Here is a 23,419-nt window from a genome sequence, read left to right as displayed (position 1 = left end):
CTAAAGAGCCTACCCATTTCACAATTTGCCAAAGCAGGTATCTGAGCAGATCATAGTTATTTTGTTTTTCCTTTAGAACTGTGAAATGTTCAGTCTTTACAAGTCCAGAGTACAGCTGCCTACATATGTGGTCCTAGATTAGATAAACAGGTGATTGTGTTTGAGGGATTTTGATATCGATTTAAAAATAATCCATTATACAATTGTTTTGCTACAGAACAGTAATCACAGTGTACACTTCTGGCCAAGGTACTTTAATTACACCTCTTTGTAATGGGAATCCAACAAGGCCAATTTTCAAGGAGATTATATTGTAATTTTACATCACATAAGGTATATAAGATTAAACGAAATTGTATTCAGTCTAGTTTACACCCAAAGAGCAATTTTAAACATTTGACTTAAAATGGAAGCATGGCTTAATCTTGGGTCCAGTAAGACACTAATCTGCTTCATACTTTCAACTGGACCAAAAATCATACAAGACAATTTTGCAGTAACAATTCTTTATTAAAAATAAAAAAATCAGGACCCTGGTTACAACAAAAAAAATCCAAGCATTTTAAATTCCAAACCTAAACTACTTTTTGCATTTCTTTCCCGGGGCACAATTGGTATGACTAATCTCTTAACATTGTCACATTGGAACCCCTAGTTGATCAGGATATGGAATCTAAGAACTACAATTGGGAAACTACAAACAGTCAAATGCTCATTCTCCAGTAATTCAGCACTCCTCTTCACTTGCAGTACATCCTCAACACCGAATCCTTTCCAATTCAGTCCATGAAGCTTTCACCTGCAGAGAAAAAATCTTTTAATACCACTTCCTCAAGCACGAGAAATTTAAACAGTTTTATATGATCAAGCCTCAGACAAAAGTTTGTAATCAAAAGCTGCAGTGCAGCTCTCATAGTAGGTGTCAGAAAATAAATAGTAAGAAGTCTTCACTGGCTTGAACACACTTGAGCAGTTTAAGACAATTACAGAGGAAACAACTTCCATTTTCCACACAATGTTCACTTAAGCACTTGGGTGTGTATACCCAGACTAAGTTTATAAAAAAATAAAGTATACAAAATGCACAAGCTAACCAGAACTTAAAAAGATGGCCACAAATTGATATTGCGCAAAAAAAAAAAAAAAAAAAAACGGCTTGTGCTATCTAGGTGTCAGTTTTCAAGACAGATTATCTTAACTGAACATTTTCCTTTAAAAGGAAAATGGAATGCACTAGTTCAAATCAGTTTTTTCCATAACTGGAGAAGCGTTAGTTATTCAACCAAACTATAGTATGTTTTGATTTAACCAAACTCTTTACCAAAGTAATTAAACAGTTTGATCATATGACCTAATACATTTCACACTTGGTTTTCACAGAACTCTGAAATTAACCATCAGTGTAACCAGTGTTTAACTGAACACAAAAAGCCTCAGCATATGCAATGTACTAAAACCACATCCAGGAAACCTATTTTCTAAAGGGTTTAGACAAAAGGAAAAGGAATAGCATAATTAACCTACACATACATAATTGAAACAATAGAAACTTACCATCAACTGGATGCTTCAGTGAGACAAGGTTGCTAAAACCTGTGAATGCAAGTCACACAATAAGTCAGTTCCAGACAGTTTAAAACACTTCAGAAGCTTCATACTGTTAAAGAAGCTTTAAAATGGTTCTTTGAGCAATGCAATAGAACGTTTTTCTACATATATACGTTAAAAATTAGATTTCCATTCCAGGACTTGGTAATACTTTTTAGGAGTGAGTATAATCTTATTATTACACTAATGGACCAGCAAAATTCCAAGGAATTTACTAGATTCAAGGTCCGGATTTAAAGATGTGGGCTACAGGGAAAAAAAAAATAAAAAATCAAAAACATATTTGGTTCTATAAAGAATGTCCAGAATGTCATGCAAATGGGAGAACCTAGAGTTAAAGTTAATATACATCTCTGGAAAAAATTGACTACTTCAGTATCTGAAACAATTTCTCTGATTTTGCTTTTTATAGGTAAAATGAACATTGTTGTTTTATTCAATAAACTACAGACAACATTTCACCAAAATTGCAAATAAAAATTAAATTCTACAGTGCCCGTCAAAGAACCATCTGAAGCAGGGCTTGACCACAATTCCATCTAGGGAAACAGCTGCACAAGCCTGAGGAAATGCTTCAGGGAGAGAGTTTATCATCAGACCCTTTTACCAAGGACCAGACAAACTAATTCTCATCACTGCATTTCACAGCTATGCAGATACTCACCCAGGTCTACAGTAATTTACTACCGTTTTGTTGGCAACTTTAATAACTAAAAGTTCATACATTTGCATAAAAAAACTAAATGCTTAAAAAAGAAAAAGGTCCTTTACTTTACACAAACAACAACAATCTTGAAACAGAAAATATTAAGAACCACATAAAATTACTCACTTCTGCAATCAGTCAGTCATCTTCTACCAGTCAAGATCTTTCAGCAAGAAGGCATCTGCCTGAAAGGAAAAACTCAAACATAAGCCTAAAGTACAATGAATATTACAGTAACACGCATCAACCAAACTGTAAATGTGCAAAACATGCCTCAAAACCTCAGACTAAAATTATAATCAGGCACTGATTCTCAGTGCTCATACGAGGTGTCAGAAAAGTATAAGAGAGTCATCAGCGGTTCTGAAGCACTTTCTAAAATTACACATATACAGTAACATTCACACAGGAAACCAAACTAGTAAGCTCACCTTTATGCCTACATACAGAAGCCCTTAAACACAGGCTGCAGCTGGGAGCTAGCTAACTCCATATTGCCCACACATGGCCTAGTGCTAGAAAGGAGTCAGCCAAAGCCACGTGGTCCTCCTCCTACTTCCCTGCTGCATAAGAAGAATGGGGGAAGGGCAAACAAAACAGAAAAAATAAGATTACTATACAGGAAAGCAGCATTGTTAAATGTCAAGTCAGAAACCAACTGCACAAAAGCCTTTAAAATATACTGGACTGTGACAACACAAGCAGGGAATAGGAAACAATCAGTTTAGCCTGTTAGCATGTGCTAATGAACAGTAAAAAGGAACAAACAAAATCCTCAAACTAGTTTATGCATTTATCCAGAGCCTTATGAAAGTCCTTATGTTAACCAAGTGCACAAGCTTATAAAAGGTCAAAAGTCAATGTGTTATCAAAAACTGCCAGCATGTTCTAATATTTTGTATCACATGGAAACATACGCGAAAAAAAACATAGTTTGATATGGTTGCTAAAATAGACAGAACACCGGCTTTTTAATCGACACAACCGATTCATAGTTTCTAAACGCGCGAGCGTTTCTACGGCTAGATTATCTCGCGCTACAGCATAGCTAGTTAACTAACTATCCATAATAACAGTTTCCCCGAAGCACACTTACCCAGAGGCCCCGAAAAGAAACAGCTCCATCCTGTAACACAGAGACCCGCTCGCGCTCACAGCGCCGCCTGAAAGAGAGCAGCATAGCGCGTGCAGTAAGTTTTATCACCCCTCCTCCTCGTCCTCGCGACGCCCAAACCTCCAGCCGCACGCGCTCGCTCTCGCCCTCAGCTGGACGGGAGTGAAAGCTTCTTTCTTTTGGCTCGGTTCACTAAAAACAGCCGGCTCTCTCAGCTCTTTAATTTTACATTTACAGTTTATGGAATTTAGTTGATACTAGTGCTGGACCCTATAATGGGCAGATGAGGCCTCATTAGGTGTAAGGCACATTTCCCAAACTGTGTCAACACTGTGTTGAAACTGTTTTGCTGTGTTACTTAATGGCGGCATCTGCTGGATTTAAAAATGCATTGCAGGCAACATCAATAAAGGCTGGAAACAGCCTGAAGAAGGTTCATTCACGTGTTTTATTTAGAAACAGCAGCTGCTTTAACATCTTTTGGCTTTTAAAAACACCCTTTTACAGAGCACTGATGATGACGGCATACATAGAAATTTCATTGCAAGTTTTATAAGGTAGGGTAATTTAGTATTGTGGAAATGGTTCGGTTACAGAAAGACTGCACCTGGGAGAAAAAAGAGCAATAGAATTAGAAATAAAGGTATTCAAATATCCTTCAGAAGGAAACTGGAATAACTCGAAAAAAAATGACCAATAGTGGAAATGAGAATTTACCAGAGGTGGAAAAAGTACTGAAAAATTGTAATTAAGTAAAAGTACATTTACTTTGCTAAAATTCTACTCAAGTAAAAGTAAAAGTACCCATCTAAAAATCTACTCGAGTAAAAGTAAAAAAAAAAAAGTACTCAATTTAAAAGTACTTTGAGTAAAATTTACATAGTTACTTTTAATTATTTGATGTAAAAAAAAAATTATGTAAAAAATTAAATCGTTTTAAATGAACTATTATTTAACAAAAGTATTTGTTCAGACCACTCCATTAAACATCCATAAACAAAGAACAAGTGGCATAGGTTTCTATGATTTTTAAAGATTTAAAGTTCATTATTATATATTACAACTTTAACTGCTTTTTACATGTTTTTTTTTAACATTGAAACAGAATGTTTAGTGTTCCCAGTAAAAACTTAAGGAATTATCGTTAAAAACATGAAAAAATACCAAAAAAAGTTGGTCGGCGCATGCGCAGTGCCTTAAATAAGCATGGGTAGCATAACTCGACAGAACACCGGTTCCCCCGGAGCCGCGCACACAGACCCCAGGCTACACAGCTGATTCACACAGCGTCTCTCCTGCTAACCAAAATAAACATTGAAAAAAAAATAAACATGAAAAAAGTTTACCTGTGCTGCCATGGAGAACAAAACTTAATGAAAACTATGTGTGATAAAATCAGCGGAACATAAACAAGGAACATTATGAGGCATTTCTCTCACCACCAAGACTTTCAGAAAGGTAAACTCAATTTGTGGACGCAGCTTAAACACGTAACATGTGTTGTTAAGAATTAACAAAGTTTTGGGATATGAACCACGCCTCAAGTTCCCTAGCTCCTCCCCCTGGTCCTATATATATACCTCCCAGGTGCTCCTCACCTACGTGACTTTCGACCTCGCACGACAGCACCTGCTGATCTCGCCGCCCTGGGCCTTGATCTGGTTGCCTCGGATTTCGAGCTGTTCTCTGACCGCTCATCCTCTGCCGCTCTCATCTCACTCCAGGCTGCGCTCCGTGGTCTCCTCGACTCGGCTCACCTGATACCCTGCCCAGCACGTTACCTGCCCGACTCGTCACGCTGATTCCACGCCTCAGCACTGGCGCAAGCTAAAGCTACGAGTCAGTTCCCGGTTCGGAGCATCGGATCTTTTGATTCAGTGCAAGCTAAAGCTACTCGATCCAGCTCGTCAGACGCCCGGCCCAGCACGTTACCTGCCCAACTCGACACGCTGATTCCACGCCTCAGCACCGGCGCTAATTAAAGCTACGAGTCAGTTCCCGGTTCGGAGCATCGGATCTTTCGATTCAGCGCAAGCTAAAGCTACTCGACGCAGCGAGTCGGTTCCCGGTTCGGAGAATCGGATCTTTCGATTCAGCGCAAGCTAAAGCTACTCGACCCAGCGAGTCGGTTCCCGGTTCGGAGCATCGGATCTTTCGATTCAGCGCAAGCTAAAGCTACTCGACGCAGCGAGTCGGTTCCCGGTTCGGAGAATCGGATCTTTCGATTCAGTGCAAGCTAAAGCTACTCGACCCAGCGAGTCGGTTCCCGGTTTGGGGAATCGGATCTTTTGATTCAGCGCAAGCTAAAGCTACTCGACCCAGCGAGTCGGTTCCCGGTTCGGAGCACCGGATCTTTTGATTCAGCGCAAGCTAAACTACTCGATCCAGCTCGTCTGATGCCCGGCCCAGAACGTAACCTGCCTGATTCGCTGATTCTACGCCTCAGCACCAGCGCCAGCTATTCTGCTCGACACAGCGAATCAGTTCCCAGACAGCGCGACCACCCTCCCTCCCTACCTGCCGGTGAGGCCGATCTAATATCTCGAATTAATACATGGTTCCCTCAGTTTGATCTATTGTTCTTGATTTACTCGATTGTTCCCTCTATTTATATCGGTTTCCTCTATTTTATTATTTACTCTATTCATTGTTCCCTTAATTCATTCAATGTTCCCTATAATTAATTCACTGTTCCTTCGTTCAATCAATTTATTGTTCCCTCTATTTAATTATTGTTCTCTCTAGCATTCCGTCGAACTGTTTGCCTGTTCAGCATTATGTATTATTCCCTCTATGTAATTTACTGTTCCCTCTATTTATTTAATTATTCCCTCAATCCATTTCACCATTCCCTAGATCTATTTCACTGTTAGATTTAAGTTATTGTTCCCTCTATTTTATTCATCGTTCCCTCGATTTATTAATCATTCCCTCTATCGGCTTCTCTGCTAGATTTAAGTTATTGTTCCCTCTATTTACTCATCGTTCCCTCAATTTATTAATCGTTTCCTCGATTTGTTTATCATTCCCTCAATCTATTTCATCACTGGATTTTATTTATTGTTCCCTCTTCATTGTCCCCTCAATTTATTAATCATTCCCTCGATCTATTTTACAGTTTGATTCAATTTGTTTCCTCTATTTAATTAATCATTTCACTCTATTCATTGTTCCCTCGATCCATTTCACCATTTCCCTTGGTCTATTTCACTGTTCCTTCGTTCCGTTTCCCCGTTCTAGTTCCCTCGTTCCCTGGTTCCCCTTGTTCCCTCGTTCCCTCATTCCCCTGTTCCCTCGTTCCCTCATTCCCCTGTTCCCTCGTTCCCCTTGTTCCTTGGTTCCCTAGTTCCCTTATTCCCCTGTTCCCCTCTTCCCTAGTTCCCTCGTTACGTTCCCTAGTTCCCTTATTCCCCTGTTCCCCTCTTCCCTAGTTCCCTCGTTACGTTCCCTAGTTCCCTCGTTACGTTCCCTAGTTCCCTCGTTACGTTCCCTAGTTCCCTCGTTACGTTCCCTAGTTCCCTCGTTACGTTCCCCTGTTCCCTCGTTACGTTCCTGTTCCCTCGTTACGTTCCTGTTCCCTCGTTACGTTCCCCCGTTCCCTCGTTACGTTCCCCCGTTCCCTCGTTACGTTCCCCCGTTCCCTCGTTACGTTCCCCCGTTCCCTCGTCACGTTCCCCCGTTCCCCCGTTACGTTCCCTCGTTACGTTCCCCCGTTCCCTCGTTACGTTCCCCCGTTCCCTCGTTACGTTCCCCCGTTCCCTCGTTACGTTCCCCCGTTCCCTCGTTACGTTCCCCCGTTCCCTCGTTACGTTCCCCCGTTCCCTCGTTACGTTCCCCCGTTCCCTCGTTACGTTCCCCCGTTCCCTCGTTACGTTCCCCCGTTCCCTCGTTACGTTCCCCCGTTCCCTCGTTACGTTCCCCCGTTCCCTCGTTACGTTCCCCCGTTCCCTCGTTACGTTCCCCCGTTCCCTCGTTACGTTCCCCCGTTCCCTCGTTACGTTCCCCCGTTCCCTCGTTACGTTCCCCCGTTCCCTCGTTACGTTCCCCCGTTCCCTCGTTACGTTCCCCCGTTCCCTCGTTACGTTCCCCCGTTCCCTCGTTACGTTCCCCCGTTCCCTCGTTACGTTCCCCCGTTCCCTCGTTACGTTCCCCCGTTCCCTCGTTACGTTCCCCCGTTCCCTCGTTACGTTCCCCCGTTCCCTCGTTACGTTCCCCCGTTCCCTCGTTACGTTCCCCCGTTCCCTCGTTACGTTCCCCCGTTCCCTCGTTACGTTCCCCCGTTCCCTCGTTACGTTCCCCCGTTCCCTCGTTACGTTCCCCAGTTTCCTCGTTACGTTCCCCAGTTTCCGAGTTCCCCAGTTTCCGAGTTCCCCAGTTTCCGAGTTCCCCAGTTTCCGAGTTCCCCAGTTTCCGAGTTCCCCAGTTTCCGAGTTCCCCAGTTTCCGAGTTCCCCAGTTTCCGAGTTCCCCAGTTTCCGAGTTCCCCAGTTTCCGAGTTCCCCAGTTTCCGAGTTCCCCAGTTTCCGAGTTCCCCAGTTTCCGAGTTCCCCAGTTTCCGAGTTCCCCAGTTTCCGAGTTCCCCAGTTTCCGAGTTCCCCAGTTTCCGAGTTCCCCAGTTTCCGAGTTCCCCAGTTTCCGAGTTCCCCAGTTTCCGAGTTCCCCAGTTTCCGAGTTCCCCAGTTTCCGAGTTCCCCAGTTTCCGAGTTCCCCAGTTTCCGAGTTCCCCAGTTTCCGAGTTCCCCAGTTTCCGAGTTCCCCAGTTTCCGAGTTCCCCAGTTTCCGAGTTCCCCAGTTTCCGAGTTCCCCAGTTTCCGAGATCCATTCCGCGACGGCTCCTTCTAATTCCTCGATTCTGTTGTTTCCTCAGTTCTTTTTCAGTTCCCTCAATCCCTGCAAGCGAGGCGGACCCCTGCGCCCGGCCATACTAATGCGCTGAATTCTTCAGTTGTCACTTCTCTCCGCCTGCTGGTTGAAGTCCCTCTAGTGTCCGCGTTCTTCACCCGGGCGCCCCTGTCTGCTGTGATGACCTTCGGCCCTGCCTGTTGCTCTTTTGGGGACTAAGCTGGACTCTCTCTACTTCAGGCTTCTCTTCTTTGATTTCAGAACAATCCTGTCTTCCAAGCTGCACGCGACATCATGCAGGACCCATCATCAGTTGCAGGCCCATTATTGGTTCCCACGTAATGAACTGTGGAAGTGTGGAAATCCAGGGAACTAACTCTTCAAACAAGATCAGACTGTTTAACTCTGTCAAATCAGTACTGCTGTACGGAGCAGAAATTTGAAGGACAACAGTGCCAACAATGAAGAGAGTGCAGACATTCATTAATTCATGTCTGCACAATATTCTCCAGATCCACTGGCCAAACATCATCAGCAATCAGGATCTGTGGTAGAAACAAACCAACTTCCTACAAGAAGAAGAGTTCCAGAAAGGTGTTGGAGATGGATTGGACTCAGTCTTCGGAAGCCTGCCTCCAACATCACTAAGCAAGCACTGACCTGGAACCCAGGGAGAAAGAAGTAGAGGAAGGCCCAGAAACATGTCGCGTAGGGATCTGGATGCGGACCTAAGCGGACGTGGTACACCTGGAGTCAAGTAGGACAAAGGCCCAGGATCGGGATGCCTGGCGAAATCTTGTTGAGGGCGTATGCCCCAGAAGGGGCGAACGGACCTGACAAAGTAAAGAACAGACTTCAGGCCAAAAAGGGACAATCAGTCCACCTTAAACTTCATGAGATCAACCCCTATTCTCAGCCGATTGGCCTTCAACCCAGTTGGGAGCAAGTGTCATACCCTAGACGTTGATTTAGATTTTCATGATTGTCACATTCCCTTGTCAAGAGAAGATAACTCACCCGGCCACAAACCTGTCTAACTCCCCATTCAGTCAAACATTATACTGGTTTTCAAATCGTATCACGAGGACGATGCTAACTCTGCATGCCATCTACTATTAAGACTTTTCACTCAAACCACCCGAAACGCCGTTCAAGATCTTATGAAGTTCTGCTGAAGACCCCAGACTCTCACTTTCGCTTACCTCACTTTCAGTTCAGATTCGGCTGCCGGTCCTCACACTTAGTCTTTTTTGGGGGGATTTGGCTTGAGAACCGTCCCAAGCTGTTCTGAACTGTACCCCAAGTATCATCATCACAGTTCCCCTCCCCGCATGGTGTAGGCGGGGTTCATTATAGCAAAGTGTTGTTAAGAATTAACAAAGTTTTGGGATATGAACCACGCCTCAAGTTCCCTAGCTCCTCCCCCTGGTCCTATATATATACCTCCCAGGTGCTCCTCACCTACGTGACTTTCGACCTCGCACCCGCCTCCACCCCATCACCACCCTCATCTTAATCTCTTACCTAGCTGCGGGGGGGATTTGGCTTGAGAACCGTCCCAAGCTGTTCTGAACTGTACCCCAAGTATCATCATCACAGTTCCCCTCCCCGCATGGTGTAGGCGGGGTTCATTATAGCAAACTCACAGTTAAGGGCGCCTTTTAGAATTTAAAATAAGGGAAGCCAACAACCGCTCCTCTGGGCCATGTCCACCACAGGCCCAACACCTGTTTGGCGGGGCACCCGCAGCAGTGGCAGTTTTATTTAGTGCTGGTGTTTTTATTGAAGGGGTAATCAAAAAAGCAATTCATCAAACTTGAAATGCTTTACTAGCATTGAACACTTTCTCTTATAAATTAATGTAAGATTCACTAAGCTAGAAACTGAAAGTGATGGTGAATAAAAAAAAAAACACATACAGAAAGTTGTGGGAACAAAGGTCACAGGAAAGACACTTACATAAGAAGCTGTGAAGACGTGCCGTATCCCACTCGTGTTGCACAAAGTGAAACTCTGGTCTTCAGACTGAAGCGATGCATTTTCAGCACAGAAAAGAAATATAGGACATTTGATGGGTGCACACAAACCTAACAAAACCTCCAACATGTTTCTTACTTAATAATTATTACCTAATAAAGCAGAAAATGTAGATCATGAGGGATTTAAATGACTGTAGAGGAAGAAGTAAAGCTCTGTAGAAGGGGAGCTCTGACATCTACCTCTCCCTCAACAGTAACTACTTAAAATATTACTAACTTCCAAAAAGGCCCAACAGCATCTCTACTTCCTCCAAAGTCTGAGAACAGCCAACTTTCCACAGCAGCTTCTTTCTTTGACATGTTTGTGTTTTTCACCTTCATGCATAATGTATTGATTTATTAATTTGTTTATGATATTATGTTTTATTAATCAATATTCAATAAATTAAATATGTTTTATGTTTAATTCATGTATTTATTTCTTGTGTTTATACTTTCCATTTCTTTTTTCTTTCTTTGTTTCTGTCTGACTTGGGCGACCTTGGTTGTCATACCAGCATAATTTTTATATAAAACCAGAAGCCACTTAAAGGCATGTTTTTCAGAGCAGAGAAGAATGTTGATCTTTTTGCTCTGTTTGGTTCTGGCCCTGTTGCTATATACACATCCGTTTTAAATATTTGCAGAATAAATCCTGATGACTCTGCAGTTGCATATCAAGAAAGAGAGAAAGGGTCTGAATGGTAGGAAACTGAAACTGAAATAAATATTGAATATAATGAATCAATTATAAGTTAAATTTCAAGCTTTCAAAATATATTTCAAAATATTGTAATTTAGAGCATTTATTTGCAGAAAATGAGAAATGGCTGAAATAACAAAAATATGCAGAACTTTCAAACTTTAAATAATGCAAAGAAAACAAGTTCATATTCATAAAGTTTTAAGAGTTCAGAAATCAATATTTGGTGAAATAACCCTGCTTTTTAATCACAGTTTTCATGTATCTTGGCATCATGTTCTCCTGCACCAGTCTTACACACTACTTTTGGATAACTTTATGCCTTTACTCCTGGTGCAAAAATACAAGCAGTTCAGCTTGGTTTGATGGCTTGTGATCATCCATCTTCCTCTTGATTATATTCCAAAGCTTTTCAATTTGGTAAAATTAAAGGAACTCACTTTTTTTAAGTGGTCCCTTATGTTTTTCCAAAAATGTATATTTGAAAATATTTACATATGTTACTCTGTTACTGTTTTTAGAATAATCCTACAAAAAAACTTAAACATAAAACATTCCCAGATGTCTCAAAATTGATATTTAGTTTAAAAATGCAAGGTAAAAACATCACTTTGCTTAATTTAAAAGAAGAATAGAAAAAATAGTCCCTTAATGTATAAAGTTGTTTGCAAGTTAACAAAAAAAACATTCATTTTTAAAATTCAATGAAAAAAACACCCCTGCAAAATAAATTACTTCTGTTTGTAGATTTGATGTAGTCTTCTTCACCAGACCATCCCAGGGTCATGCTTCAGATGTTCTTCCATAGCATTCAAGCTGGTTAATATATTTTAGGTTTGATTGTTTAATAGTTACTCTAATAATTTAATAGTTATTCTGTGTTTCTGTGTATTTTCTAGTTATTATGATGAAAGTATGAATGGGCTGTGTGTTGTAAGTGTGTAAAAGCTGCAGTAGAGAGTGCAGGAACACAATTTTACTACAAACAAAAGCTTTGTAAATTAACATTTTATAATTGACAGTTGATTGATATTGCTTTTTTATTGCTTTTTTATCTACAATTTAATTTAATTTATTTTATTTTAATATTATTATTTTTTTTTACAATACTAACATTTATTTTTTTCGGTTTTAACTTCATTTGTTTTCCTTAAGGCCTTGACAATTTACTGAAGAAGAGTTTAAATGGCCAAAATGAACAATGTTGTATATTTAAAATCTTACATAATTAAAACAAAGGATAAAATGGCAAAAAAGCCATCAATTATAGAATCATCCTTCTATACAAAGTGAACCAGGTTGTACATGGTTCTCCATATATTGACTGCATACCTATGTTAGGAGTGATAATGATAATAAAATTGAAAAATACACTGAGGAAGTTGTGGGAACTGCTGTGTATGACAGGTTATGCATAAAAAGCAGAACGTTATGATAAATACACAGAGGAAACTGTGAAGACGTGCAGTGTTGCCACACGTTTTGCAGAAAGAGAAACTCTGGTGTTCAGACTGGAACTGCGCAGCTTCAGCACTGAAAGGTAACATCTGATGATTGAACAGTAAAAAAAAGCTTACATAGTGATTCTAAACTTAATGAATAATTTCATTATTATTCTGAAAATCCAGTACAAATATTTGTGCATAGAACCATATATTTTTTTGTAATCTATATAGTGCTGTATATGTTGCATATTGTGTATTTGCTGTGTGCACATAGAACGGCAATAAAATCCTAATTACTCATTTAATTTACTTTTAGGGGGTTGAATACTTTTGCTAGTAGACCTTGTAAATAATTTATTGCTCTGCAGAAATTTGGAAATAAGGTTTGTTAATATGTAACTACATTTTTACAGAGAGAAAGATGGGAAAGGGTCAGTCGAAATCTGTTGAATCTGCTTCAAGTAAGTTTCTCCTGACCAGACAATATATACAAGTAGAAATGAAACTCATACAAATAAAATATTTAATAAATTATATAAATTAAAAAGAAAAATGTATAATATGCTTTGAAAAAAATATATAATTTGCTTTATAATTGATTTGAACATGCTTATAATGTGTGGCATTTTTGTCTGACAAGTAACACAAATTCTTCTGCTAAAATCAATAAATTTGATCTTATCAATCAGCTCCAAATGAACCTTGGAGAACACTGACATGGAGGTAAGAACCTGTATGCCTGTCGGATTTTGTTAATAGTTGACAAGCTTCCTTTATTTTTTATTAATTATTCATATTGTTAGATCATTTGTAATACAGAAAAAATAGTGGTTTACCAATTGAAAAATGATATCTGTTGGAAACTTGTTTTCCATTAGGCCACAAGTTTCTGACCATGACTGTCAGTGTGTAGAAATTTCCCCCAGGCTACCTTAGATACACTTGTACTGTTTGTTATGATTAACTACCTGGCCTAGTTGTTGTAGGCTGTAAAACCAAGCCTAATTTTCTAAGCAGCTAACTCTGTGTCACTATTTTTCATTTTCTATGTATTTTTGTGTAAGATTTGTAATAGTTTAGTTCAGGGATGGGCAACTTCCATGATGGAGAGGGCCACATTTTTTTCAGCATGACCCTTGGAGGGCCACATGACCTCGCACTTCAAATAACTGAATATGAAAAACGCTACAAATTATTTTCAATAAGAACAAATTTTATATGAATTTATATCTGTATGTTTACAGCACCAACATTTATCAACAACTATTTTCTGCATATTAATGCATTTTAATACGGCAAAAGACAAACCGTTTGCTTAAAAAAAGTGCAAAAAGGAAGTCCTTCATGTCAAAGAACAAAAAGTTTGCTTAAAAAACTGATTGCAAATACAGTAGTTCCTCTGTGTAAAATAAGTTCATTATAACAAGTCCTTCATAAGCAACAAGGACAAAACATTTGCTTAGAAAAGTGCAAAAGGCATTTGAACTCATTTATAACAAAGAACAAAAAAGATTTAAAAACTGATTGCAAATAGCTCATTCAATAATAGTAGAAAACTAGACCACAGAGGCCCAACATTTATTGAAGCTAATGAGAGAGCTGTGGTTTGGCCTGCTGGCTCACAATGGACTGGATGTCAATGTTAATTTTCGTGGTCCCAATGCGCATCAAATGAAACAATGTATCGTCGGTGAGTCTGTTTATCTCTTTGGATTTTATGTGCTTCATGGTGGAAAAGCTGCTCTCGCAAATGTAAGTGCTCCCAAACATACTGGCCATTGAGAGGGCAAAATCTCGGAGACGTGGAAAACGGGCCTCGGGAAGAAGTCTCCAAAATGAAATTCCCCTCTCGTTGCGCTTTGATTGAAAAAACGGGTCTGCTTGCAGCTCGCAGAGTTCGAGCTGCAGTTCTGATGGTTGTGCGCTGACCACAGCAGACAGGGGGTCTGTGAACAGTGCAATTCGTGGTTGCATCTCGTGGAAGTCTTGGAAACGATCATTGAATTGCTCCTGTAATTTTTCGAGGTCTGCTTTGTATTTCTGGATTTGTTTTTCGCACCTAGGGCTCTCTTTGCGAATCTCATCACACGCGGGAAAATGTGCCAGATTTGCACGAGGGGAGGAAAACCCATATATGAAAAGCCCGAGCTTGCGCTGAAATGCGGTCATGTGAGAATACAGATCACACACTGTTTGATCTTTCCCCTGTAACAGTGTGTTGAGGTGATTGAGATGCGCGCTGATGTCTGTCAGAAAGGCCATGTCACAAAGAAACTGTGTATCTTTGAGCTTCACGCAGTATGCACGTGTATCGCTGCTAATGCTGTTCTCCAAGAACACCGGTATTTCCGAGCGCAGTGCAAAAAAACGCTCCAGACACTTTCCTCGACTCATCCACTTGATATCCGTATGCAGTTGTAAGTCCCCGTACTCGGCATCCACTTCGTCCAGAAAAGTGATGAACCTCCGGTGGCATAGCGATCTGTTCCCTCCTCGGATAATATTAGTTACTTTTGTCACTAGATCCATGACGTGGCCGAAGTTCAATGTCTTTGCGCAGAGGGCTTCCTGAAAAGATTAGAATAAAGTAGTTGCTATTAGAAAAAATATAGGTTATTGCTTGTATGTCGTTCTATTTTATGTCACCACGGCACAACAGGCCTACAGTAATATCTCACAATTAACCTCTTAAGCTCCAAGCCTATTTTTACCATTTTCCGCCTGAAATTACATACTCACATTTGAAGGCTTATCACTCCAATATTAAATAATTCAGAGTCAATTCTATGAATGAATATTACTTAGAAGCCTTTACACAATTCATTTAAGACACTTTAATTATTCAATTGAACATGTAATGGCCAAAATATGGTAAAAACCAGGAAAATTTGTAGGCGCTTTTCAGATTTTCTATTTAATTTTTTTATTTTCATACATATAAAATGAACTATTTATATGGAAGAAGTGTTTTGGCAGCTCTACATTGTGCTATAATGTGTTTACAATCATCATAAAAATTATAAACTGCTCCATTTTACTGATCAAATATTATAGTGATCTGAAGCAGTAATGGTATTTTCTTTCTCCAAAGGACTGGAAACTTTCTAATAATAAAACTACTCATTTTATACTTTATTCTGCAGTATGAAGGTGTCTGAACTCGGCCCCTGATTGGCTGACAGTCCTCATTTGCATATCGTCACGTGCAGTAGGCTTGGCTGAGTCACCACACGTGCGTTAACACGTGCAGCCTCGAATACAGCGCGTTTAATAAGGAGTTAAAGTTTTTATTAATTTCTTTCTGCCTGAAATGATTTCCAGCACTGATTAGATACAAATGGGAATTATAGGAGACTGGATTGATGGATTATCTTAAGTTTGGACGCGTTTTGAAGGTAAGAGTTTGGGGGACGCGCTGGTGGGGGTTGGGGGTGTGTGTGGTGTGTCCTGAGGTAACCCCAGGACAAAACCAGAGCAGGTTTTAACTGTAAACACGCGCTCCTACGCGCGCGTTCAGCTCTAATTTAGGAACCGTACATCGGTAGAATCGGAATCAGGAGAGCCAGACGGTTTGAATGGTGTATAACATGACCGCATCCGACCAAATATGGACGTGCGATAAACGCAAATATGAAAACAGTATTTAATATCTTTATGAAACTAGGCATATTTCGCCCTAAATACTTATTTTCTGAAAGGAAATACTGCTAAATAGGCTAGATAACTGAAAAGCAGAGTTTCTAAGCTGTAAAATATATAGTATATTGTATATAAAGTATATTGTTTGTTTATATTGAGCCTATAACTGTTCATAACTATTCATAAACATAGCCAGATATTATTTTTCATAAATTTCTGGCCCGCCGGCGGGCCAGGGCGTGTATCCCACTCTACCCACCTGATGGATAATGCAGTGCAGTATAGGGCAGTTTACTCCGCTCTGCCTTGAGTAGCCCCGCGAAACCTCTGTGTCTTCCCTGCATCGCAGGTGCGCCATCCGTAACAACAGTTGACAGCTTTTCAAAGCCACCATATTCACCCACAGCACTGGTAACGGCGTTGAATATATCGCTGCCTTTAGTGGTGTCGTGCAGAGATGCCAATTTCAGTAACTCCTCGTGCACATCAAATGCGTTGTCAATCGTTCTCGCAAAAACAAGCAGTTGGCTAACATCCGTCACATCTGTACTCTCATCCAAAGCTAAGGAGAAGTATTGGCAGTCCTGCATGACTTGTTTCATTTTTACATGGACGTGACCATGGATGTCAAAAATCCTGCGTGTTACTGTGCGTCGGGATAAGGACACGGTTTCAAAGTTTTTAGCTATGTTGTTGTCACCAAATGCTTTAGCCATTTTCACTGCGCACCTCTTGACCACTTCTCCATCCGACAGTGGCTTCTTTGCCCTGGCAAGTTCGAGTGCCACATCATAAGACGCTGTGATGGCTGACTCTTGACTCGTTGTTGCTTTTGTGAAAAAGTGCTGCTGTTTACCAACTTTTGATTTGAGGTCTGCTACTACAGCGGCCCTGGCAGCTCCAGTGTACTTCTCATATTTCACCTTATGCATGGTGCTGTAATGTCGACTTAAGTTGTAATCTTTCAGGGCAGATAATGTCTCCAAGCAAACTAGACACATTGGTTTTCCCTTGAATTCGGTGAAAAGGTACTCTTCTTCCCATTTTGTCTGAAAAATGCGATTTTCTCGGTCAAGTTTTCTCTTTATGCCACTGCTAGTGGCCATGGCTGTTGACTTTCTTCCTCACTGTGCGCCCGTGCCTGCTATTATTTGGCAGCGGCGCGCCCTCTAGCGGTCAAAAGTAGAATTATTATATTATATAATTTTTTTTATTTTTTATTATGAAATTATGAAATTATTTTGATCTATTCGCGGGCCACACTGAGTGATGACGGGCCGCCAGTTGCCCATCCCTGTACTATATACTATATATGTATGTTTTTAAAATTAGAATACATTTTTAGGTTGTTTTTTTAGGCATTATTTTTTCTGTGTACCTTTTTTTTACTCTTTTTTTAACATTGTTCAGCGTCTGCACTCTGTCTTACTTCTACACTCTTTTCTTTTTTAGTGAAAAAACAGAGATATTTAAAGAATTGGAAGATTTTAAGCCACACTCAGAATCAAATTCCATCATTAGAATTCTGCTTTATGGACCAATTGGGGCAGGAAAGTCCTGCTTCATAAACTCTGTCCAGAGGGTCCTCTTAGGCCGTAATTCTGCTGGTGCCCTAGAGCAAGGAGCGCAGATGGGAAAAAGCTTCACTAATACAGTAAGTAACAACTAATGTGTGTGTGTGTGTGTGCGCATGTTTTTGTATCTTTACCACCAAAATGAAAAAAATACACGAGAGATCCAATATCAGAGGTAATCCAAGAGGCAGTAGTGAAAACACAGTCCAGGTAATACACAAGCAATCCAGTATCAGACGCAAAGGCAATAATCGGCATCGAGAAACCAAAAGCAAGGTCATACACAAAGTAAACTGAGACAAGAGATAAAGTAACGCTTTGTAAAGAGGAGAACCTACAATACGCGGCGTGGTAGTCTGTTTGGCGTGCACCTTTATAGTGCCAGTAATCAGTATTCGGGACTTCCTGGAGGAAGCAGGTGAGGTGTCACGTGATCAGGTGAGTGCGTGATGTCAGCGGGTGGTGCATTCTGGGTAGTGTAGTTGTTGACCTGAGAACCTCCGTTAGAGCTTGGTGTGGAAGGGACAGAGGAGCTAACAGCACCAGACGTGACAACGGCAAAACCAATGTATGTGTATGTGTGTGTGTGTGTGTTTGGGTTTGTGCTATCATTATACTATTGCATCTGGTACACATGTCTTCTGTTTAAATATCTTGTTAATTTAGAGAATAATTCATTTATTCACAAACTGATTTTTTTTGTAATTCATGTAAATCCATCTTTATGGTAAATTTGATTTGTAGATCAGAACGCACAAGCTGAAGAGGCGTGGAGGTGGACGCTATCCCATTGCTCTCACCGACATCACAGGACTTCATGCAGAAGATGGACGAGGGATTCAGTGTGAAGACATCATCAAAGTTTTAGAAGGACATATAGCAGATGGCTATACTGTAAGTGAACACTCTTTCTTACTTCCTACAGCTAACTTTTCTAAAAAATGGTTTAACATATATATATATGTATATAATACAAACCCAACAAATAGAAGCTTCCAAAAACTTGACATCATTATACGGGCTGTCCCAAATAGTTTAAAGGCATAGTAATCTTAGTGCAGTGGTGTCCAAACTTTTTTTGTTGGGGGCCAGAAGGAGAAATATATTTGAAGTCACGGGACACAGACTCTATAATAAAACAAATAATGAAATATACCACCTTAAATAATACATTTTCCTGATTACTTTCATTTACACACCATTTTACTTGACTAACTATCTTTATTTATCTTTGACAGTGTTGTGTAAACTAAGATTTTTCAAACAGATGTTTTATAATATTAAACTCCTTAATTACGGCAACTTTTAGACTCTTTGGCCCGTTTTTTCTGCGCTAAAACTGAGCACCTTCTCCGCTTTTAGACTCGTTTGCCCGTTTTTCTGTGGTACAACTGCGCACTCTCTCCGTTTTAGACTCTTTGGCCCGTTTTTTTCTGTGCTACATCTGCTCACTCTCTCTGCTTTTAGACTCTTTGGCCCGTTTTTCTGCCCTACATCTGCTCACTCTCTCCGCTTATAGACTCTTTTAGACTCTTTGGTCCGTTTTTCTGCGCTACATCTGCTCACTGTCTCCGCTTTTAGACTCTTTGGCCCGTTTTTTCTGCGCTAAAACTGAGCACCTTCTCCGCTTTTAGACTCTTTGGCCCGTTTTTCTGCGCTAAAACTGCGCACCCTCTCCGCTTTTATACTCTTTGGCCTGTTTTTCTGCGCTAAAACTGCGCACCCTCTCCGCTTTTAGACTCTTTGGCCCGTTTTTGTGCGCTAAAACTGCGCACCCTCTCCGCTTTTAGACTCTTTGGCCCGTTTTTCTGCGCTAAAACTGCACACCCTCTCCGCTTTTAGACTCTTTGGCCCGTTTTTTCTGCGCTAAAACTGCGCACCCTCTCCGCTTTTAGACTCTTTGGCCCGTATTTCTGCGCTAAAACTGAGCACCCTCTCCGCTTTTAGACTCTTTGGCCCGTTTTTTCTGCTCTAAAACTGAGCACCCTCTCCGCTTTAAGACTCTTTGGCCCATTTTTCTGTGCTTCAACTTAACTCTCTCCGCTTTTAGACTCTTTGGCCCGTTTCTGACACCTAGCGTTCAAACTTTGAATCTCACATTATAAAAACCTGTTTAACAGCGGGCCAACTTTCATTCTATTTCTAAAATACCCCGCGGGCTGCTCCAAAAAAGGAAATGGGCCGCAGTTTGGACACCCCTGTCTTAGTGTATGTAAACTTTTACAGAAAGTAATAAAAATGCCTAAACAATTCTCTCTCTCTCATTATTCTGGCATTTGGCAAAGATGAATAATTTTGGTAATCCTAATTGACCTAAAATGGAAAAAACTGTATGTTAAATATTTAAACTGACATTAAAGAACTAAAGAACTAAATTAGTATCTGCTTAAACACTATAAAACACTTGATTTAGTCATATAACATTAAAATCTGAAAATCCCTTCTTTTTCTGTTTTAGTTTAATCCCGAGCAGACAATAACCGAAAACCATCAACATTACAACCAAAATCCTGAACTGCAGGATAAAGTTCACTGTCTGGTGACCATCATTCCTGCTGATGCTGTCTCCAGAATCGACAGCAAAGTTATTGAGAAAATGAAGACAGTTCGACAGAAAGCCAGGGATCTGAGTGAGTCTGATTCTTTAGTTTGACGTTTTAAACAGTGCGGCGGGTGAAATTTATTTATTTTTTCATCATTTATAAGGTGAAAATTTAGTCTTTAAATGATGATAAAGCATTATTTTTAAAATCTCCTTTTTATGTATATTTTCACTTTTGTTCATCTTCTGTTATTTTGTAGACATACCTCAAGTCATTGTATTAACAAAAGTGGATCAGGCATGTCTGATGGTCAACAAAAACTTGAGAATGATCTACCACAGCAGAAAGATCAAAGAGAAGGTAACCTATGTGTAATCACACTATAAGAAATTCCAACATTCATGCAAAAGAACATGTCAATGGTTACTTTAAAAATGTACGTCCAAAAAATAAATAAATCAGGCCTGCACTGCCCCACCTAGGGCTGGCCGGTCACGTCCAATTAAGCTAAACCCACAGGTTTAATTTCCATTATGATTTTTTGTTTACTTTTTTTAGGACAGAAATATTATTAAAAGGTTTTTTTTAGGCCCTTTTTAGGGCTTCTTTACAAAAACATAAAACTGGCAGGACTGCTTTCTAAAAATGAAAGAATAATAATATATTTTACCATATCAGTAAAAGGTTTTTCCTTATTTTAAAATATTCTGCATTGTAGATTAATACTAAAATCGTCCAGCCTATGAATAAAAACATATAGAATTGTTAATTAAATAAGTAGGATATATTTTTGATTTTTCAAAGTAGCACCTCTTGCTTAGATGACAGCTTTGCACATCTTGGCTGGATTTTCTCAGTTTCTCATGGCCTTCAGTCAACAGCTGTGCTGAACTTGTCAAGAGTTAATTACTTGTATTTCTTGCAACACCACTGCACTGCATTATGATATACACTGGGAATTTTAGTGTACATCATCTGTGCACTATATTTTGTGAAATCAATAGAGAATAAAATCTACTGTGATTCTGAATGCAACTAATCGCTTGTGTTGTGAAGAGGTAGAGTTGGTATACAGTGAATAGCTTTATTTGAGTAATGCTCTAATCCACATTAAGCCAAGAACTACTCAACAAAATAAAGAAAAAATGACTTTAAGAAATGAAGGTCAGTCAATTCCTAAGTGCAGTTGCAAAGACCATCAAAAATGTTAAGATGGAACTGGCACTTATCAGGACTGCCCTAGGAAAGGAAGACCAAGGGTTACCTCTGTTGCAAGTTACCAGCATGTTTAACATTTTTCAGTTAACTACATGATTCCTTATGTGTTCCTTCATAATCTGGATGACTTCAGTATTAATTTAAAACATTGAAAAACATTGAATAAGATGGTGTGTGGTAAAATTTTGACTGGTACTGTTCATAGTGTTGTAAATTCTGACATTTGTGTGTATTGTGTCTTCAGGTCGATGAGAGCTATAATAAACTGGGCATCCCCTTGAACAAAATCTACCCAGTGAAGAACTACCATGCAGAAATAACCCAGAATGAAGATAATGATGTTCTCATCCTCATGGCACTGAGAGATATTGTCAACTTTGCCAACGATTTCCTGGAGGATCTGGAGGATCGAGAGGGATTGAGCGTGGACTACTAAATCACAAAATCATACAGTGATACAAGGGTTCACATTTACCTTACATCAGCTTACTGGCAACATGTCACAATCCTTAATTATTCATATTATTTAGTTATGCTAGGAATTCTTGTTGATAAACAACATTTTTATAGATTATTATGTTAAAATCAGCATTTTCTTTAACTAGCAGTCTGTCTTAGCCAATCCTCATTTACAATATACTCATTTAAAAGTTTGATCAATCTGACCACAGAATTTTCATTTAAAAAGTTTTCTTAGTTAATTTTAAAAGGGTTTTGGCTCATTTGTTTCAGGATGGTGTTGATATATGGCTTCTTCCTTGCTTAATACAGCTTTAACTTGCATTTGTGAATAGCACTGATTGAACTCTGTGCACAAACAGTGACTTCTGGATGTGTTCTTGAGCCCATGCAGTGATTTTTCAGTACAAAATCATGCCCTAGTTTTAATGCAAGTGCAACCTGAGGGCCTGAAGATTACCAGCATTCAGTATTAACCATCACTTGTCCCCTGCACATAGGGATCTATCCAGATTTGTTGAATGTTTTGATTATATTTTATACTGTAGATGGTGGTACAGTACCAGTCAAAAGTTTGGACACCTTCTTACTTCTCATTTAATTTGTGCATTTATTTTCTTCTTTTCCTACATTGTAAATGAATACTGAAGTCATCCAGACTATGAGGGAGCACATACGAAATCATGTAGTAAATTAAAAGTGTTAAACAAACCAAAATACAGCTGTTTTTTATTAGTACACCATCCTAATGTGTTGCTGACTTTAAGTTCTAAGTGGGTTATTGCTTTTCATGAAATAAAAAAAAAGGTTTCAGCATCTCACATGTGTTCTGTGTTCTATTGAGAATAAAACGTGTCTATTAGATCTGCAAATCTTGGCATTGTGTTTTTATTTACAGTAATTTATATTTTTACACAGAGTTCCATATTTTAATATGATATTGGGATATGGGTGACATGGGTAAAACTACTGCATCGTTTAAGGTGATGCAGAGCTGAAGAATAAACAGTTACACCCACTTCGTTTCCTTCTGTTCTACCTGAAGTAGTGAGTTAAAATTGTAAGAGGATTACTATATATTTTTTCCAATATATTTGTCCCAATCCCATTTCACCCCTTGGCCCTTGTCCCAAATCTCATTAGGCTGGAGGGGTAGGGGGAAGAGATAGGTCTTGTTAGCCCTTCAAACGGAGATTTTTCAGATGCACACTTCAAACAAAGGGTTATTAGAATCAATGGTAAAACCCCCACAAATGTAAGTATTTTCCTTGCTAAAAGTGACAATTAGCACAATAATACTACTGTTAAATTTGTAGTTTTAATGTTTTATGGCTGAAATTAGCAGAAAAAATCTCGCTAGCTAGCTAGCTAACTTTCCCGTTCCACCTTAAAATAGTGCAACAGAGGCAGCACCATTGTTGTAGAATTTAAGTAATTTCTTGATTGAGAACAGGTGTGGCAGTAATCAGGCCTGAGTGTGGCTTGAGAAATTAAACTTAGGTGTAATAAACCACAGTTATCTTTACCACTTTAAAATAAGACTCCTAGTAA

At 39.7% G+C, this 23,419-nt stretch overlaps 1 protein-coding gene, 1 long non-coding RNA gene and 2 other non-coding genes across 4 annotated transcripts; 1 reads left to right on the top strand and 3 right to left on the bottom strand.

Moving 5' to 3' along the window:
• Positions 1-489: 489 nt before the first annotated feature.
• On the bottom strand, positions 490-3,560 carry LOC103035893 (uncharacterized). The gene is made up of 5 exons (XR_007428023.1): positions 3,411-3,560; positions 2,746-2,877; positions 2,441-2,499; positions 1,555-1,593; positions 490-799 (listed from the first exon to the last, which is right to left on the bottom strand). It is a non-coding gene; the product is annotated as an uncharacterized LOC103035893 (long non-coding RNA).
• On the bottom strand, positions 867-956 carry LOC125786171 (small nucleolar RNA SNORD60). The gene has a single exon (XR_007428303.1). It is a non-coding gene; the product is annotated as a small nucleolar RNA SNORD60 (small nucleolar RNA).
• On the bottom strand, positions 2,592-2,677 carry LOC125786170 (small nucleolar RNA SNORD60). Its single transcript, XR_007428302.1, has one exon. It is a non-coding gene; the product is annotated as a small nucleolar RNA SNORD60 (small nucleolar RNA).
• An 8,898-nt stretch (positions 3,561-12,458) lies between the features above and the next one.
• LOC103035679 (interferon-induced protein 44-like) lies at positions 12,459-22,718 on the top strand. The gene is made up of 8 exons (XM_022674390.2): positions 12,459-12,530; positions 12,849-12,896; positions 13,125-13,158; positions 17,527-17,728; positions 18,393-18,542; positions 20,107-20,278; positions 20,451-20,551; positions 21,654-22,718. Exons 2-8 carry the CDS (start codon positions 12,857-12,859, stop codon positions 21,843-21,845), a joined length of 891 nt encoding a protein of 296 aa, XP_022530111.1. The 5' UTR covers positions 12,459-12,530; positions 12,849-12,856; the 3' UTR covers positions 21,846-22,718.
• The last annotated feature ends 701 nt before the right edge of the window (positions 22,719-23,419 follow it).

This window comes from Astyanax mexicanus, chromosome 21 (genome assembly GCF_023375975.1).
Source record: "Astyanax mexicanus isolate ESR-SI-001 chromosome 21, AstMex3_surface, whole genome shotgun sequence".
Lineage (NCBI taxonomy): Eukaryota > Metazoa > Chordata > Actinopteri > Characiformes > Acestrorhamphidae > Astyanax > Astyanax mexicanus.
Note: the sequence above shows the minus strand (reverse complement) of the source record. Positions and strands in the feature narration are given on the sequence as shown.